Source organism: Osmerus mordax, chromosome 21, assembly GCF_038355195.1.
Source record: "Osmerus mordax isolate fOsmMor3 chromosome 21, fOsmMor3.pri, whole genome shotgun sequence".
Classification (NCBI taxonomy): Eukaryota; Metazoa; Chordata; class Actinopteri; order Osmeriformes; family Osmeridae; genus Osmerus; species Osmerus mordax.
This window is the reverse complement of record NC_090070.1, coordinates 9,144,618-9,164,412: the sequence shown is the minus strand read 5'-3', so window position 1 is coordinate 9,164,412 and position 19,795 is coordinate 9,144,618. Positions and strand designations below refer to the sequence as shown.

Sequence of the window (19,795 nt, the reverse complement as noted above, 5' to 3'; positions counted from 1 at the left end):
GAAACAACTTAAGTGGGCCAACCTATCAGGATATTCAGAGGGGACTGGCAAAGGCAAGTTCTTTATTCATTGCAGCGGGTAATAGCCCAGAAGACACCGAGTTAGTCGGATACTCACCAAGTCCATCTCCCATTCCTCCATCCTGGCTCTCCTCCCCGAAGCTATTGACCCTGCCGGGCTGGGAGAGGGCTGGGTGGTGACCTCCCTGGTGTCCAATGGGACCCCTTATCGAGTTGCCCATCTCCTCCGAGACCCCGGGGTCGCCTTCTAAACCTGGAGACTGCACTCCTCTGTGGGGGGGCATGGGTCCGCTGAAGAAGGAAGGATTGTGACTGCTACTGGGGTAGGCGGGCGACAGCTGGGCCGAATGCTGTTGTTGGTTCTGTTGGGTCATGGAGGAGCCGGGATGCTGAGGGGGGACCCGGAACGGGAGCCTGGATACAGGGTACTGGAAGGCTCTGCCCCCTGGGTGGGGCCCTGGGGCAAATGCTGGATTGGGGGGTGCCAGGTGGTAGTTGAGGGGTCTTTGGCCTGAGGGGTCCTTGCGGTGGAGCAAAGCAGCATTGGGGAAGCCCATTCCATCTGTCTGGGGGTCCAGGCCTCGACCTGGTCCTCCGGGGTCCAACTCCCCCTAGTGGAGACGTGAGCAGAAAGATGACTTAGCAACAACTTATGACCCATGATTCACATTCTTCATGCAAGTAAAAGAGCAGGTACGAGGGCTGTGGGAGGGAATCAAGTACGCACTTTGTCCTTCATGTCTGAAGATTTCCTCTCTGGTGTCTGAAGGCGGCTCTGCTCCGACTTCGGACAGCCCTCCATCTTACCTGCACGGATCACAAACACACCGAGTTAGATCTTGTTTGGTTAACTAGTAGCGGCTAAATTAAAACAAATCTGTCCACTGACCCCCAACCTGAAAAATCAAATGCATCCAAAATGTTTAATACATAGGATACTCCTTTATCCTATGTATTAAATTACTGGTACTATTGGGCACATTTGCCTCATACCACAACTACCCCCCCTTAGGTTTTCCTCCTTCCTGTAACCTGTATGTGCGTATATACGAACCATTCCTGATGGGGTCGGCCTGCAGCTCCTTGTCGGGGCTGGTCTGCTGGCCCATGCCCAGCGGGGAGGGGTGGGCCACGCCCCCGCTGCCGTAGGGGATCGGCGAGCCGCGGTTCTGGGCTAGCAGGTTCAGGTTGTAGGCCATGGCTGCCTGGTGGCTCATGATGCGTGGGTCCATGGGGAAGCGGTTCTGGTAGCCGGGCCAGGGTAACTAGGCAGGGCAGGAGGATTTGTTTAGAGCGTGTGTGATTGATTTCACAATTCTACAAAACCGCACAAAATCAAGCTAAGGTTCAGGACAGGTTTTTTGGTTTTCATGATTAGCAGAATCCAGACATGAGAACGGAACAAATTCAGCCATCTTAATCAAAATAACGCAGTAACAATACAAATACTATCATATTTTGTAAACAGGTTTTTATATGGACAAATATTGCTCTACAGACACTTCTCTACATGATGAGGACTGGAGGTGGAGGCGGTAGGGAAAGGCTACTATAAAATTCGGCTTGTTCTGGGAGAGAGCTGTTTGATGTTGCAATGGACTCTGCCACCCGTCAGTAGGGCTGAAAAAACGGTCTTTGTTCACAGAGAAGTCGGGGCTAAATTGACTCCAGCTGTGAACAGACCAAATCAACGCTTTCCAACGCCAATGTTCCTATGGACATGGGCCTAACCCTTTTGGGGATGCTAGATGCTGGCGTTGGTGAATACTCCAACACCAGAACAGACTGCAGGCGTCAGATGTCACTAACTAATGCAGCATTACAGAAGGAACTCGTGTCCTGTTTTTGATATGCAATTTATAAATAGTATAACTAAAAACCAGCCTCAAATGAAGGCAAAACACCAGCTGTCTGCACCGTGCATATTAACGACAAGGACCCAACAGGCGTGTGTGTGTGTGTGCGTGCGTGAGTGTAGGATCGCTGAACATCCGCGCTTACATGTGCAGAGCCTGCAATGTCATAGTGGGGGTGTGGCACCATGGCGACACGCTCACTCACAGGCAGAGGCATGGACATGACCATGTTGCCGCCATAGACCGCGGGGACGTAGAGGATGCTGGCGCCCGTGTGGGGGTCGATCCGCTGCACGGGGCTGGGAGACTTGCCCATGCCCGCCGGCGTGCCCCCCAGGGGCGGGGAGAACGCCCGGATGGGGTTGCCCATCAGCACCGCTGGGTTGGGTTGGACTGGGGACACAGAACGGGGGGAGATTTAGACGGATGCGTTTGGTAGTTCTGCGGAAATACAAATCCCCCCCTGTAAATGCCAAGCCCTTTATGATGCGCTACTGTCAGGAAAAACAATGTGTCATCAAATGAGCGGTCTCCAAGACCGCGCTCGAGCTTCGTCAGTTTATGTTTTGCGTATTTCGCGTTTCCTTTTTTTGTCCGCACTACTACTACTGTTTTCTCGTACGCTGTAACAAAGCCCATATTCATTAGATCACAATCCAACAATTTGACCGAGATGGTCTTCAAACCAGTGGAATGATGCAGTTATATTTATTTAAGCGTGATGTTATCTTGGGTTCTCTAATCAGTTGAAGAGGACAGCTAGACTGTGTGTCCTTTGCGATCACATCCTGGAATGATTCCTATCTTATTCTAGTTATTCTTGTCTAGGACGCAGAGGTAGCCCTAGGCCTTAATGCATCCATCTCCGACACTGAATTACTAGCTTATGAGGCTCTGGAGCCCTGTGTGTGTGTGTGTGTGTGTGTGTGTGTGTGTGTGTGTGTGTGTGTGTGTGTGTGTGTGTAGGGGTGGAGGAGGGCTTGATGGATAGATAATAGTAATCTTGCATAATGATGATACTTATGTTCATAATAACACCTTCTGTTGGGGGGTGCTGGGTACACCTCAGTGCCCCTCTCCTCCGCTCATCATGCTTAAGCAACGGCCCAGTACATCTTTCCTTTTCCAGCCTCTCAATCACCATCCCCACCACCCTCTTCCTTTCCCTCTCTCCCCCCCACCCCCCTCCCCCTGCCCCCCAACAAGCGCTCATGCGTTGCTGTACTGGCTGAGTGAACTCATGATGACGGTTGTGATGCGAAGGAAAGGGACATTGTGCTCGCCGCTGCTCTCCTTGACGAGTCCGCACGCTCTGGGTTCACCCACTCAACTGAAACATATCGGGCTTTCATAGGCGCGCGTCGTTAGGGTCTACTGAACCAGTTGTGTCTTGGTGCAAACAGATATTTCCAATTGTCTCAAATAGCTGCTTTTTAAAGTTCTTTGGGGGGAAAAGTGGATACTTTTTCCAAAAAAGCGTTGGACAAGGAAACTTCTGATCAAGCAGCAACATTTAATTTGATTAAACAATGACCCCACCCACATTTCTCCATCTGAGGATTGATCCAAGTATTATCTTATGAGCACAAAAGTACGGACAGGACCTTCAGCATCGTTTAGAGGTTTGGGCCACAGTTCCCATGCCAGACAAATGACCGGCACACTCACCAAACCCTTCCGGTGGAAAAAGCTCCGTGTGGTTCGCATGTTGTCCTTTCCCCTGTTGAAACACAGAGAGAGAAAGGGTGTTAGGTAGCAGGGGCACAGTCGCTTGTAGGAGAAGGAAGAGGGGGAGGAAGGAGAGAGCGAGGGCAGAAACGGCGAGCGGGCGTTTGGGCAGGATGGTCCAGGGTGTCCCACGCGTCACTACGGCGACTGTGCGAGCAGAGCCTCGGGTTCGCAAGGAGGAACGTGGACCCTAACCGGGGCTGGCTCGGTGAACACGCCTGAGGTGAAACTGAATTCTAAACGCACAGGAGGCGAAATTGATCTTGCGAAAAAATCTTTTGTATCGTTCCTGTCATTTCATGCTACATCTTTTGTTGTTTGATACCGCCCCCCCCCCCACCCCCATTGTGCTACTTTAAAAAGACACGAGACAAAAGGCACTAAAGTGTCACATTGAAGTGATGGTGTAGCTATTGAAGCGTAAACGTTTGGCCTTTTCTCTAGCTATGGGTGGTCGTAAGGATGAGTGTTCCCAATGATATATTAACTATAACAGACGCATGCATAATGCAAACCCTCCATAAGGGACAGCTTCTTGACGTACTTGTAATAATACTATATGCTAGGGTACAATCACCCTTATGTAATCCATCCATTGTATATTGGCATTAAATTGGATGAAGGATTGTGTCAGGGACCAGATGGTTGGGGCGGACACCACCACACCACAATACTAGCGCAGCCTCAATGGCCTCCACTGCTAGCGCCAGAAAGCAATGGACTAGCAGAAGACAGAAGCCACAACAGGCATTAAAAAAATAATATTTTCAACTCCATGTCTCTCCACTTGTACGGGGTTCCTTCCCTTTTCCCTCTCCGTTTCTGCTGGCGAAGAGCGACTTGACTTCGCTCTCTCGCTCAGGAACACGCACGTGACGTGCGCTCCCGTGACGCTAATAAGACAAAACAGGCGAGGTGAAAGCCCTTTTACGGAGTCCGTCCACGTTTCCCCCTACCCAGTGGGGTGTTCCGTGGATATCGCTGTCGGTCCGTGCCAATCCACCATGACACAGCAACGGGGGAGCCACGGCGCATCTACGGCGCTGACGTTGACGGTTATCGCTACGGGGCGAACGCAACGTGGACATCTCGATACAAGAGTGGGATTTGGGTGAATGGTGTATAATTGATAGTTGGAGGCACGAAACACAATAATCCACTTATGTTTGATCTTTAGATGCTCGGGAAAGCAGTCTCCGAGTGGGGCAAGTTTAACTGATAGCACTTGACATTTCCCCGGTGAGCTAACCTACAACTTGATACAAGTTGAGTCTCCACATGCACTAGGAAATGCAATGCTTCTTGCATTTTGTTGCATCAATATCACATTGACGTGTTCTGCTGTTGAATAATAGGATACCGTTTATGGAGATCAATAGGTTTCCAATGTATTTATATAGGCTATTGAAGGCATTTTTCTGGATCTGTAAATTCAAAATGGAGTTTCTCATTCATGGCTGTACTGTCCATAGTCTTTAGTATGATGTCTGCATGCGTAAACATAACATGCCTTGGCTTAAGTGCTCTAGGAATAAAAATTGCATTTGAAAATGCGGCATAAAATATGGACCATGCGTTACAATAACCTTTGAATGCAAACACCACTCACTTGATATTAGACAACCTAACAAGATGGCCTTTTGCACATGCTACAAAGGGGCATTTACATTCCACGTTCCAATGTTTCAGGGCTTGAGATGCATTGGTACGAGTCTCATCTGGGTTACTGTCTGTGTGAACACGTGCATTAACCGACAGTGTAGATGACGGTGAAATAGGTTGTTGGCAAAATAGCCCGAAAGTCACCTTAAAACTAACTACATCTGGGCCCTGGTCTATTGAGAACACCCACAGCTTACAGTAACTGTTACGGACAACTTGTGCGAACGTTCATTTGGGTCATATTGTGGACATCTGAAACAGAACCACCTCAATGTCATTCAAGGTGTGCCAGGGGCGCCTGAGGGCACGACAGAGGCACCCACGAGGGCAGGTGAGCTGGCACCCAACGGGTGTGACGAGAGGAAGGGAGGTCGAGAGAGGAGAAGGAGAGCGAGAGCGAAGAGACAGAAAGAGAAAACAGAGATAAGAGTGAAATAAAGAGACAATGACGGCAGGAATAATGGAAAAGTGCTCGGGTCCACCCCAGTCTCCAGGTTTCCCCGAGTAAAGCAAGCAGCACCAGCATATGCCTCATTAGATGAAACACACGTGTATGTCTAAAAGCAAGATGATGTGGATATCCAGCTCATTAGGCCCAGTGGGTAATCCTGGGCCTTGGCAGCTGGAGTGATTTAGTTAACCTTTGCACTGAGTGCAGATAGCAGAGAGGCATTTAAACCCCAGCAAACAATGAAACACACAAACCTTTCAAAATTCAAAATAAGCCTCCCGCAAACCCCTCTCTTGGTCTTGTATAAAAATATATATATTTTCCATATACACCCAGTCTTCTCCTCTGCATCTGGCTATAAAGAAAGCAATTTCCTCCAAGCGATGCAACCCAAATCAAAATGGGTCTCCGGGTGCCGCTTGAGGAAATTGATCTTTTCAGTTGAACTGAACTTGAAAGACCACTAAGCCGTCTCTCTAAAAGGAGAGCTAGAGGGGCAGAGCTAGAGGGGCAGAGCTCCCCCCCCGTCTCAGACGGACCCCAGGCCCCCCTCGGCCCCCCCCCGGAGCCCTTACCTTGGGGGGAGACTGCTGCTGCTGGGGCCCCTGCTTGCCCACGGAGGCCTGGGGGTGGGGGTGCTGCGGGTGGGCGTGGGCGTGCTGGGGGGCCCGCAGGGCGCGGGGGATGAACTCGGGGGCCAGGGGGTTGAGCACGTAGGTCTTCTTCAGCTCCAGGGCTTCCAGCTGGGCCTTGATCTGCTCGAAGGTGATGCCGTGCAGGCTGGAGTTCTCGTGGCAGATCGAGATGAAGTGCTCCCAGAACTTCCTGGAAAGGGGGCGGGGCGGGATGGGGAGGGGACAAGTAGGGGGCAGGAAGAGAGGGGGGGGGGATTGAGACATGAAATAGATGTGGCATGAGTAACATCTACTGACAGCATTTGGGTGACATACACAGGCAAGATTAGCTGTAATCTGATCACACTAAGGGGCGCACACACACACACACACACACACACACACTTATGTTTGCATGGGGAGAAACATTCTGACAAAACACCAGCTATAACTGTAAATCACACATGAATAAATGATAGGAGCCTGTACGCTTCTACAGGCACGGCATACTCAACGGAGGACACACCGTAAAATGCATTGTCGTTCTAACCCCACAAAAAAAGACAACAAATAAATGCCTTTATTGAAGGGGCCCCTTTTTCTTATTTTTTCATTAGTCTGTGTGTGTGTGTGTCTTGCATGCATGTTGGGGATGGATGAATCCTGCTACATAGTGAGGATATGAGGCACCGTCATCCTAGATACGACTTGGCCGAGGATTGGACCACCTGACAGGAGCCCCTCCCCCCAGGGCCCCTCGAACAACACACTCCGTTTATTAGGGGTCTAGATCATTTCGAGTGCTCGTGTAATTATATTGAAGCTTTTGACGATGTCTTTGTATGCGCATAAACCAGTGCACATTTGCATGCACTACTATATGGACTGTGTGTGTGTATATAAATATATACATTTCCTGACATATAGGTTTTGACATGAAGGAAAATCCAATCCAGATTATCATAAATCCATATGTATTTGATGTGAAGGAGGGTGCAGGGGGGCTAAGAGAGGGGGGCTGTCAGACCCCCCACAGGAAATGGCAGGCCCTCTATCCACAGATGTCCCTTCCATAAAAACACACTCCGCATCTGACAAGCCCACCAGGAGAGCCGGGCTTTCAACTGACCACACACACACACACACAATTCTACGCATCACTACGGGAGGAATCTCAAACGCTAAAAATATTAACGAGAGTCAAAAGATATTACTCTGCAATTACAGCAGTCAGATTATTTAAAGTTCTTGGTGAAGGAAAAATGATAAATATTGCTGCTCTGAAAAGAGTCCAAACTGTTAACGGAGCAATGCGAGTCAAGGGACATGTGTGTGTGTGTATGTGTACAGTGTGTGTGTGCCTTCAGGGCACATTAGCTGACCGCCTTACTAAAGACTGATTAATTCGAAGGGACCAAAAATAGCCTGTGCAAGTCACTGCAGATCAATTATAACACACGCGCACACACGCGCACACACACGCACGCGCACACACACACACAAACAACCAACTGGCTGCATTTAAAGCATGGTTCCCCTGACCCAGATCATGGCAGCTCCAGCGGATCAGACCAGGACTGCATCTCTCCAGCCATGCTGAAGGGGAGGCCTGACAGCCAGGATGGTATCATCCGCTAAGCTGACATCCTCCATCACAGAGGGGGTTGCCACTACTCTGGGCTGGGCTTGGAAACAGCAATGTCCTGCAGGCTCCTGAACACACTGTGTGTGAGTGAGTACGTGTGTGTGTGTGTGTGTGTGGGCCCAGAGCTGTCATCCCAACCCACAAAGGAGTCTGTATGCCGGAGGGGGAAAGCCACATCATAAGAGGGGAACAATTCCCTTAATCTCTCTTTCTCCATTTCTCTCCCATCGCCCACCTGCTGGGCATGTAAACAAAAGGTAGCCAGGGTAGAGATGGGCAGGAGAGGGCTCTCAGCACACACACCTCCATCATGGGACATCTGATACCAGGTTCAGGATCATAGACACACAGCTTCAAAAACCACCTTGCTGTTTTGGCTATTTTGATGTTGGGGAGGTGGGGGGGTACTTCGTCTCTCCGCCCCCCTCCCCCTCTCCCGCTCTCTCTCCCCCTGCCCCTCTCTCTCCCCCCTCCCTCCCTCTGGGCGGTCGGCTGAAGAGCCCAGAGAAAAGAGCTTCAGCTTTGGACGCATCGATTTAATTGCCGTCTCCCCAGGCTGACATTTCCACAACAACTCTGCCGCGGCCGGACACACCGCGATTGGCTGACGCGCAACAGTTGCCATGGTGACTGAAGAGACGGGGAAAGGGGGGGGAGGGGGGTTGCAGCTGGGGTCGCTTTGTAGGGTGCGTGTGTGCGTGCGTTTGTATGCATGTAAAGTAGGGGGTTATGAGACGCCCCTTGATTCGCGGCCCTCCGTTAAACCCCCGAATCTAAACGAGACAGAGGGGTCTCGAGCCACGTCCGTTTGAGGATGTTTACGACCCATAACCTCCAGAGCTCGTCATCCCCGGAGCACCGTGATGTCATCCTCAGCTGACCCACCACGGGGAGGACACATTGAAGAGGCTGGGGGAGGGAGAGACAGCAAGGAGTCCTGGCGCGGGGGGGGGGGGGCGTACCCCCACTGTGCCTCTTCCTGCACAGCTGGCACCCTGACTGTGCACCCTCCACGCTCCCCCCCTCTCTCTCCACCTCCCCCTCTCTCTCTGACACACCCACCAATACTGTAGCGAAGTACTGTAGCAGAGAACAGTGACTAATCATTCGAAACATGGGTTGAATCACTCCTTTCTCCATCCATCTATCCATCCACACAAACACACACGACCTACCTGCACCTGCCCACAGAGCAGAGGGCTATGGGGTCTCCCACCACGGCCACCAGGGACTGGGCGCGGGTGATGGCTGTGTTAAGCAGCTTGTAGTTGGACAGGAAGCCGTAGTCCAGGTCCTCGGTGGAGTCCTCCACCAGCTGCTCCTTGCGCTTGATGGCCGTCTGCTTGTGCTTGCAGGTGTGCCGCGTGCGCACCGTGCTGAGGAAGAGCACCCGGAACTGCTTACCTGGAGGAGGAGGAGGAGGAAGGGAAGAGGAGGAGGAGGAGGAGGAGGAGGGGAAGAGGAGGAGGGGAGGAGAGGAGGAAGAGGAGAGGAGGAAGAGGAGAGGAGGAAGAGGAGAGGAGGAAGAGGAGGGTAAGAGGAGGAGGAGGAAGGGAAGAGGAGGAGGAGAGGAGGAAGAGGAGGACAGGGGAGGAGTGGGAGAGGAGGAGGTAGAGGAGGAAGAGAGTGAATGGTGGAGGTTTGGGTACAGGGTTGTGTTTTTAGGGCTGTTCCCCGTTCAGACTGGACAGAGAGACAGGAGAGATGCCGATCAGGTGCAGTCTAATGCTGCCCACTGTCTGTAATGAGCATTCAGGCCAGGTGTTCTCCAGACTCGTGTAGGCGGACTGGGGAATGGCCGAGATGCTGGGTTTGGTCTGGAGTCTGAATTGGGGTTCGCTTCCCGGTTAGATTAATCTGTGGTCGAAGGCAACGTTTGGACGTGCGGTTGAGATTCCCCAAGGGATCATCTGCACTGGCGACGCCTGATTGCATCCTGTGATGATTACAGCGCGAAAAACACGACTTTTCTTAATGTGTTTGGTTTTGTTTGGTGGATAAAGGGACCCTGGCTGGCCGTAACCATAGCAACAGTCACACTTCCTGGGGGGGGGGGATCGTAACTTCATCTCAAATATCAATATCAGAGAAGTGTGTCATTAACGAGCAAGGTAATGAGCTCCAGACAGCATCTGTGTGTGGTGCCGGTGGGAGATGTTAGATGTGGGTCCCTGGCTGCTGGTGGGAGAGGGGGGGCTGTCACACTGGGGAGGCTGGAGCGGAGCAGAGCTGCTGCTGCTGCCTGGATGAGCAGTGAGGAGGACGCCCCACGGCTGCAGCCGGGAGGGGAGACCTACCACAGACAGTGCAAGGCAGATTCTCCACACACACACACTTCCTGGTCTTTCATCACTACTAGGGGTGGGCGGTATACCGGTATGAACGCGAATACCAGTATTGCATTGTGCCATGATATGGATTTTGCCATATCATGGATATCACGATATATTAAATAATTAATAAATGTATTAAATATTAACTGTTTCTGTTTGGTATAAAACATAAGTGATACTGCCTAGCGGGCAGTATCACCCCCCCCCCCCCCACACACACACTCCGCCCCCCCCACACACACAGCCCCTCACCTTGCACGTTGAGCACCCTCTCCACGCTGACCTCGTGCATCCGCTTCTTGCGCAGCTCGGCGCGGATGCGGAACACCTGGTCGGCGTAGGGCGACACCACGCCGATGCTGCCCTCGTCCAGCTTGCCCCACGCCACCGGCCACTTCTTGCGCATCTCCTCCACGCGCTCCACGATCTCAAACACCTGCAGGGGGACGGGATGGGGAACAAAAGAACATTCAGCTTTTCCGTTAATAGAGGTCGTCGGGGCCCCACGACAGTTGTCTTCTTCCTTCGCCATTTGTGCCGACAGAATCCTGCATGGCGACAAACCAAATCGAATAGATGTATAGTGTTCTCATTCGCACGTTATTCGGGGAATTTTGATTCGAGGGGGGGGGGATTATTAGATTATGCTAATGCTGCCAATGTCCCCGGGTGTTTGACACAGGTGCAACATCAAAGAGACGCGAGCTAATTCGCCTGGCGTCTCTGACAGGCTTGCCGTGGCGGCGAGGGAAGGCAGACCCGACGTGATTGGTCCGAATCTGTCAACGGAGTTCAGAGGTCACCCGGTGACCACGGAGGAGGACTCCACTCCAGTGGGGGGGGGGAAGGGTCAACAAACAGGAAGTTGCATGTGTCATGCAGCATGTCATCTCCAGTCATTTCATATGGAGTTTGACGGTTTGTTTTTCACTACGGCGACCAGCGAGCTTTAGAATTCCTTTGTATTGCGGTTCCAGGCTACGCTTCCAGAGTTGACCTTGAACCCAGTCAGTTGCCTCGTCCTCCCGGGGAGGACGGGACGCTGAAGTGCGTTTCCTCTGCGGGGCGCTCACCTCGGCGTTGTTGTAGTAGGCCGTGCTGTTCTTCTCCTGGACGTCCTCGCCGCGGGCCGTGAAGAAGGTGAGGGGGTAGAAGTCCTTGTGGGACGGCTGCTTGCCGCTCGCCATCAGCTTCCCGTCGTAGAACAGCTCCGACGTGTAGCTGGAAGGGACGGGAGGATTACAAATGCCACTTCCAGCTGACCCTCCAACCTTACTCTGAGTGTGTGTTTTTGTGTCGCCACAACACACACAATCACCTACTTGATAAAGGCCTTGTGGGCGACAGTAGTTGTGGTGGTGTGCGTTTCATTGGCCCCTACTACATGATGGCCTTACGGGATTAGCATGTGCGCGCGCGCGCTTCAGGGCCACCTACTTGATGATGGCCTCGTGGGAGCGGTAGTTCTCACACAGCAGGATGCGGCAGGGGAACTCTGGGGGATAGTGCTCGTACAGCCGGTCCAGCAGAGACACGTGCAGGTTGCGCTCCCGCGCAAACTCGCTGTACACAAACGGGCTGAGCTGGAGGGAGAGAAGGGAGAAGGAAAAGAGAGAGAGATATAGGGAACGTCAGAGGCACGTGGGTGAGTCGATAATTCAGGAGACATCACTTCTCCTCCCCCCCCCCCCCCCCCCCCTTGAAGAGCATTCCCAATTCTCGACCCCACTCCATAGCTTTGGGCCTCACTGAAAACAGGAGGCCTGCGTGTGTGTGTACGCCTGCACTGAAGGAGGCCTTAACGAGACATCTGTAGGGGCCAAAACTACAGAGAACTAACCCCCCCCCCCCCCCTTTCTTGAGATGCCTCCGCGAATGACAGAAGAAGAATGAGAGACAGAACGCCACGATGCCAATGACTGTTCCCGTTGTCCTCTAAAATTGCTGTGTGGCGTTTGCTGTGGAGCTGCAATTTGGATCCAGGTTTGAACTCTGACTCGGCCTCGCCGGGGGAGAAGTTCAGCTCGTTTTAATGAGGGGTTTAGAACGGTCAATGGGAAGCAATCTGTCAATAAGAGCCGGGGCCCTTTCATTCACTGTTCTCAGGGATCTATGACTGTGTCGGAGCGAGGAGGCTGACAACGGGCTGTAATGAGACAGTAGCGAGACATGAGGAGAGGCGTGGAGGAGGAGGGAGGAGGAGGGGCGTTGAGGAGAGGTGGGGATTTTGGAGGGGGGAGTGGAGGAGAGGGAAGAGAGAAAACACAAATCTGCAACAGATAAAGAAGTAGAGGGAGTGAGAGAGAGAGGGGAAGGAAGAAGAAAAAAAAAAAAAGAAGAAGAAAAACAGGACAGGGGTGGGGGGCGGAGAACAGATGAAGAAATGAGACAAAAAGGGGTGGAAGGACGCAGCCACAGGGATGTTGCGTCAATTTGTCAGTAGTTCTCGATTTGGTGAAGGAGTGGAAGGAGAAATAATGAAAATAATGACTGGATTCCCCCCCCCCCCCCCCGGGGGGCCTCATCGTCCCTACTGCCCACTCCCTAACCCTGTCACACCCAATGAACGACGACAACCACAACGGAGGCGAGAGGAACTAATAGGCTGCTAATTTCTGGCGTGCTGGAGAAGGCGGGAGTGACAACACACAAGAGTCTTACTTCCATGACCGCACGAGTAAACAGGCAAAGCTTCTGTACAGCTCGTTTCCCCAGCCCCAACACGCTAAACTGAAACTCGGGTTCTCTGAACTTTCTATATTGAGAGTATTCGAGTTTGAGGGGCCTTCTGCACCGGCCTGGTCTCGGTCCAGCATGAGTATCAACAGAACCAAGAGGAGTTTCCAGTTCTACAGCAAACTAAAAGGCTGAACCACCGACGACCTCCCCCAAGTCTCACCCTGAAGGGGGGGAGACGGTCTTCAAAAAAAGGGTCAGAGGTTAACATTCACATTTAGTCATTTAGCAGACGCTCTTATCTTATGTCCTTGTGCTTTACTATCTTATATAGTAAAGCACAAGGACAATCCCCCCGAGGCAAGTAGGGTGAAGTCCCTTGCCCAGGGACACAACGTCATTTTTGGGTGGCGCCCGGGAATCGAACCGGCAACCTTCTGATGGGTAGCCCGATTCCCTAACCGCTCAGCCATCTGTCCGACGGCGACACCTACCTGCATGTGGTCTCCGGCCAGCACGATGCGGGTGCTCTTGCTGGCCAGGGCGAAAGGCATGATGGTCTCACACTCCATGGCCTGGGCTGCCTCGTCCAGCAGGATGTGAGAGAAGAGCCCTGGGGGGGAGAGACAGGAAGTACGCGTCAAGCCTTTTCTGGGAGGCCACGCCTACAATAACGTCATTCATTCGATTCCATAGAAAGAAAGACGCAAAAGATCAAACGGATGGCATGGGAAGAGTGGCGAATTTCGCGGCAAACTGCGCCTGTTCGTTGGCATGGATACAGGGGAATGGCGCATGTGCTGGACACTGCTGGTAACACCATCTGTAAACACTTAAAGCACTCTTGGCGTTCGAGAAACGCGGTCTGTTTCACTATGCGGGCCGAAGGCGACAATATGCGTTGCGTAGCAGAACGGAGAGCAGCTCCCATTCAGACTAGCATCACTACTAAGTGACGAGCCTGATCGGCTTCGGCAACGTGAGGCAATGTCTTCCTCCTCTTGCCTTTCCCTCTCTGAACAGCCTTTAACAGCCAGGCACCGGGCTGGAGCGCCGGGCTGGAGCGCCGGGCCGGAGCGCCGGGCCGGAGCGCCGGGCCGGAGCGCCGGGCCGGAGCGGAGACTGATGAAGGGCTGGTGCGGAAGCTCTGATTTGAGAAGCTCAAACGCTGCTCGCCGTGTGAGGGGGGGATGAAAGAGAATAGTATGGTATGACTGGCAGGGAGAACAGAGGAGGGAAGGAGACAGAGAGCGAGAGCGACCGACAGAGAGACATAGCGAGAGAGACAGAGCGAGAGGGGGGAAGATGTCGGCGGTATGGACATTTAGGAATGGTACAACAATGTCCATGTCAACGTACTCTAGACACTGCGGTTAATGACAGTTGAGCTCATTAGGCGCGACAAGTTCTACCACGACTGTCCTGTCATTACATATTAATGATTGACACCGTGACTGACCTCTCCTTCCAACAGTCAACAGACAAGTCATCCAGGACACCAACTCCTTGTTACTCTACGTCCACATTCATGAGTAGGTCCAACACATGCCAGTGACGGACACGATTACATAACTAACTCTGAAAACGGAAGGCTAAGTCCAACGGAATGTTATCTAAGAGCGTGTGTGTGTGTGTGTGTGTGTATTAAACAATGTACTGGGGACCTGCTTGTGGGAGAGACGGGGACAAGGCCCAGCCCTCCGTAGGGCAAATGACATGTCCAAGGCTGCTGTCTGTTATATGACTGAAGACAGGTGGTGGAAGAGAGGGGAGCGGCAGAAATGGTGCGGGGGGGAGGGAGGGGGAAGACTTGTAACTTAATAATTTCTATTGCACACCAATGCCTCATATAGTGCTTGTGTACACATGATGACTGACGACACACACACACACTTCAGTGTGGCAGATGCCAGGGCACGAACCGAGCAGAAGGAGACAGCGGAACAAATTAGACAATGGAAATGATCAGATCCCAACGCACTTGTCTGTGGCGCCTTTGCAGGCTCAACAATTTGTTATCACTACAAAGCAGAGTCATTCGCCTCCCAATTGCCTCATTTGAGGGTGATTTTCATCAGTGGCAAATGCGGCAGTTGGGGGAGATGAAACAGGGGAACAGGGAGGAGGGGGGGTTCTAATGATGTAAAGTGCGTTCGATACAGGCAGATGGTGTTCCTAAGCAACCGCCAAGTCCCTTTGCTGAGACAATAGAGGCGGTTATTAGCTCGCGCTGACAAATTGGTTTGTTTTCAATGTCTTTTCACACAACTTAAATGAGTAACCCCCCCCCCCCCCCCCCCCCACCACCACCACCATCATGTCTGCCTCTAGCCGACAGCAATATGTGAAACTTCTGGGCTGATCAAAAAAAAAAAAAAAAAGTGTTCTCTGGCGAGTACGAGAAATACATTTGTCATATTGGGCCAAGACTGAAAGTCTGTTGACTTCACAAGTCTATGAAATAAAATACGATGCAGCATCCTCTATGCACAACAGCTGTTCAGAAAAGTTTTTTTAAAAGACACCTGCTTGTGCTAGGTTAGCAATTAGCAACCCTAGTAGTAGTCTATGCAAATTTAGCATGTAGCCGTTAGCCCACTTACCGGGCTCGAGGTCGAGCTGGCAGAGGTACTGGGAGGTGCTGAGGGTGACGACCACCACGCGATGCCTGAGGATGTCCTCCCTCCCGGGCATCTGGAACGTGTACTGCGTGTTGGAGATCAGACAGTACTGCTGCACCACCGGGTGGACCGTCTTCACCCAGCGGTTCCTGAAGTATACCCTGTGGGAGGAGGGACAGGATGGGGAGAGAAGGGAAGGGGGGGGGAGACGAGAAGGGGGGAGAGAGAAGGGAAGGAAGGGGATCTGAGTGTTATTGACCATGGTCTGGTAAGACTTCTACTCTAAATATGAAACTGAAAAGTGACTAAATCTAATACAAGGAAGACGGCCTGGATCCTTTAACAGCTGACTGACTGATGTGTTGGTTTTAATTAACCCTAGGTGTAGGCGCAAGCCCATACGATCATGGTTCATTTGGCTCCGTTGACAGAAACCGGCTGAGCAGATCCCATTCATTTGCACACAGAAGGACCTGCCTAATTTACCCCTCCCTGAAATCTGAAATGTTACACTTGGTGTTGTTAACCAGTCCATTGGTGGTTTTGCGCCTTGAGAATCGCACAAGGGTATATCTGACCTACTACTGAACGGCCAATGTTCCGCAACATGGCACACACATTTACAACCTCCTCACTTGAGTGGGCCCACTAACCCTCGAGGGGTACACAGCCTAATACAGCCATTACAGTGGGATTGACACAGAGATCCTGTGGAATCAGACCCCCGGTCATGAGAAACAAGTCATTTGTTCCCCCGGAGGTCGTTTGGGCTGCCACACGTGGTCAGAGAACGGCTCAGGGGGAAATTGCTCTCTTGTCCTTCGTGGCTTGTGGCGGTTATATTGGAGGGAACGAGAGCCAGTGACGCGGCGCAGAGTGCACACGAGGGACGTGTGTGTGTGTGTGTGCGTGTGCGTCTGCTCATGGTGGGATTCTTACCTGAGAGGTCTGGCATGCTCGTTTCCTGCTTCCACGTACGGATGTAGGTAGTCCTTTATGTACAGATCTGCCGCACTGTTGGAATGGGTGCAAATGAGGACTCTGGGAAGGAGAAAGTAAGATCTGTGTTAAAAACATTTTAGAAAGGGTTGAAGCCAAACGGTTTTGGGTTTCTCCCTTTTCAACATTTAGAAAATACTAAAAACATTCCCACTCAAATCTAGTCCAATGAGATGGGCCTTTAAATAGAACGGCAGGAGTATAGGGGTGCAGTTGACCGCGGTCGTTATGTTCTTGTTGAACGCAACAGAACCACAGGCGACTGTCTACAGGGGTCGTTTATCTTGTATTGGCTTTTAAAACATCCATTATTCATCCTCTCCCATAGAACATTCCAGCATATTCAGAAGAAAGGGTTTGAGATTAATATTGTATTCCACACAGACTTTACTTTATTATGCATAAACACACAAACCCATTTTAATACTAAACACTAAGTTTGAGGGAAGCGTCCAATGTCTTACTTAAAACCTTTATAAAAACAGAAGAACCATTCTTATTTCCATTAAAAAAAGACAATATCTTCCTTTTATAAAATACAAAAGACAGAAAGAAAAAGGAGGAGAACTCTAAAGGCCACTTTGCAACAACACAACACTGTTGCCGAAACAAAGCTCAACTGATATGAGTCCACTTGAACGGTTCAGATGTTTTGGACCACAACACTCGACGAATCAGCGCCGCGCCACTCAAACACGATCAAGCTAATCACACGCTTCAACCACCGATGACTTGCATTCACTACAACGGACAACCGCGCACAACCCCCACCCCCTCTCCCTCTCCAATGAGTCGCTCCCCTCATAACCACCAACTTGCCACCGCCAAGTCCTACAAAACGGCTATTCTTCACTTGAAAATGTCAAAACCCAAGGCTGCCAAGAGGACCGGAGGGCAGTGCGCCCCCCTCTCTCCCCTAACCCACCCATGCCCTTTCACCGGAAACCTTCTCTGGCGGGGTTAGCTCCAAACGCCCATACACTCCCCCATCTCCTCACCTGCTGTCGTCCTGCCTGAGGATGTGCTTGACGGCCTGTGCCAGGGTGAAGGTCTTGCCCGTGCCGTAGGGCCCGATGATGAGTACGGGGGGCAGGGGGATGCTGAGGGGCGTGGTGATGGCCAGGATGGCCTCCTTCTGCTTGGCGTTGAGCCGCGGGTCCAGCTGCTCGTCCCACTGCCTGCGGGGGTGGACGAGGGGACAGGGGGACAGGGAGGGTGAGAAGAGGGCAAGGAGGAAGGGCGTGTCCGTGTTAGGTGTGGGGCGAGCGTGCGCTCGGCTTTAAATAAACCGGCCGTGAGCCTGTACCGTAAGGACAGAGGAGGAAGGATAGAGGGTGTGTGTGTGTGTGTATATATCTTAGTACAAGTGTGTGTGTGGGTATGTGTATATCTTAGTGTGTGTGTGTGTGTGTAGTGAGTATGAGTGTGTGCCTAGCTCCCAAGGCACAGTCTCCCATTACATAGGCTGTGCCTGGTGGGGGTGAGGTCTCAGCCCTGTGGACAGCGGTACGTACCGTTCAGGGCTGCAGATGGAGTTATGGGGGATGGGTTGAGGGGGGGGTGAGCGGGACAGGGGGTGGGAGAGAGAAGGGTTAGGAGGGTTAAACGGAGCTCTACACCACAGTGCAATGAGTGTCTGTGGGTGGAGAGGGGCCGTCTTAAACGCAGCCCTGTGTATGGAGGATGAGGAGGACTGAGTCCGGGAGGGTTGGTGAGAGACAGCTTGTGTACACACACACACACCACATCACATTGGGGCACACACACACTCACTGACTCGTTCCTACTTGAAAGCACACATGCACAGTGACAGTGTCAGGTTTAACGCCGAATTTCCACCGCAGGGTACCTCGCTTTTGGTACCAGGTACTTTGCTTTCCACTGCACGAGTCGACAAGAGACAGTTCCATGCAGTGGAAAAGCACCATTACCGACGCAGACAAGAGGAACAGAGGCTCGGGCCAATTTCAGCCCGTCTCCAGTATTTACGGCCAATCGGCACAGCAGTCAATATTCCAAAAGCGGTTAAATGTGTTGGCTGCAAAAAAAACAAACAAGGAGGCTGATTAAGTCAATCCATTTAGCTGGCGGCAGTCCATTAGCATTAAGATGCTATCGATACGGCGTCGTATTGGTTTGGAGAAGGTAGAAATGGGGGAAAATGTGTGCTTCCGGAATTAGCATGGCCGTCATCTACACACAACACTTTCACGGACAACTATAGGTCAGCTGATTAAGAGAGTTTCTGTGTAATGTACAAAACCTAACCCACTCCCTCCCCCCCTCCCCCCAAGTACATCATCACGACACAATGTATCCACACTAACAAAAAACCTCAGTCCTGGAGGCCCTGAACGGCGAGAAAAGTTTAAGTTTATTAAAACTTCAATCGCAGCAGAGCGCTGGGGTAATCATATTCAGACACCAGCAGATAACTGGGCTGTCTGAACACCAAAGGGGGATTAGGCCCGACTTTTGGGGCCTTGTCAATAAAGATTACTCGCTAACCTTTGCGTACCTGTCCACCGATAGAGTGTATCTGAAGCAGACAGCTTTTCAAAATGGCCGCCCGTCAGAAAGGCCAAGGAGAAGTGGCGGTCGCCTCTCGCAACTTTGTGCTGTCATTCCCAACTCTCTCTCGCAAACACACACACACACACACACACACAAACACACACACTCTGGTTGTCTAGTGAGCTCCACCTCAACCCTCCTATAATATCTAAAATAAACCAGCTTGCAGCTGAGCTATCTTTACTGTGTGTGTGTGTGTGTGTGTGTCTGTGTGTGTGTGTGTGAGAGAGAGTGTGTGTGTGCGTGTGTGTCGTGTACCTGTTGGGGCTCCAGGGGATGGTAGGGGTGAGGCTGGCGTCAGGGAACAGGATAGTGGTGTCTCTGATGCGGTCCAGAGCGTAGTGCATCTCACACAGCGGCAGGCGGTTCAACTGGAATTGCAGCTCCACCTGGGAATGAACACACACACACACAGTTAGTCAGGCCCTAGTTTCAAACCCCCAAAGTGGTGATAGCCAGTTGAAGGCAGAAGGTTAATGACCACCTTTCAAAGCCTGAAACTGAGGTGAGAGGAATGCAAATGCCTTAATGGAACATTTTATGCATGAGCCCTCATGCCTCCTCTTTGATAGGAGAACGCAGCCACAGCTCTAGGGGATAACTAGGAGGTGGGGGT

The 19,795-nt window shown here is 51.7% G+C and overlaps 1 protein-coding gene across 4 annotated transcripts in view; it reads right to left on the bottom strand.

Annotated features, from left to right (window-relative positions):
• The window catches only part of helz (helicase with zinc finger), a 37,495-nt gene that overhangs the window by 7,952 nt on the left and 9,748 nt on the right, over positions 1–19,795 (bottom strand). For 2 of the 4 annotated variants that reach the window (XM_067259006.1, XM_067259007.1), the window contains exons 13-27: positions 19,438–19,568; positions 17,604–17,783; positions 16,546–16,647; positions 15,589–15,767; positions 13,480–13,598; positions 11,747–11,892; positions 11,383–11,530; positions 10,562–10,745; positions 9,152–9,380; positions 6,293–6,542; positions 3,545–3,596; positions 2,022–2,269; positions 1,075–1,285; positions 748–827; positions 118–631 (exon numbers count right to left, since the gene is read on the bottom strand). In XM_067259006.1, coding sequence (XP_067115107.1) covers positions 118–631; positions 748–827; positions 1,075–1,285; positions 2,022–2,269; positions 3,545–3,596; positions 6,293–6,542; positions 9,152–9,380; positions 10,562–10,745; positions 11,383–11,530; positions 11,747–11,892; positions 13,480–13,598; positions 15,589–15,767; positions 16,546–16,647; positions 17,604–17,783; positions 19,438–19,568 — 2,773 coding nt within the window. The remainder of the gene's footprint in view (positions 1–117; positions 632–747; positions 828–1,074; positions 1,286–2,021; positions 2,270–3,544; positions 3,597–6,292; positions 6,543–9,151; positions 9,381–10,561; positions 10,746–11,382; positions 11,531–11,746; positions 11,893–13,479; positions 13,599–15,588; positions 15,768–16,545; positions 16,648–17,603; positions 17,784–19,437; positions 19,569–19,795) is intronic. The other 2 variants (XM_067259008.1, XM_067259010.1) reach the window with 1 other exon arrangement.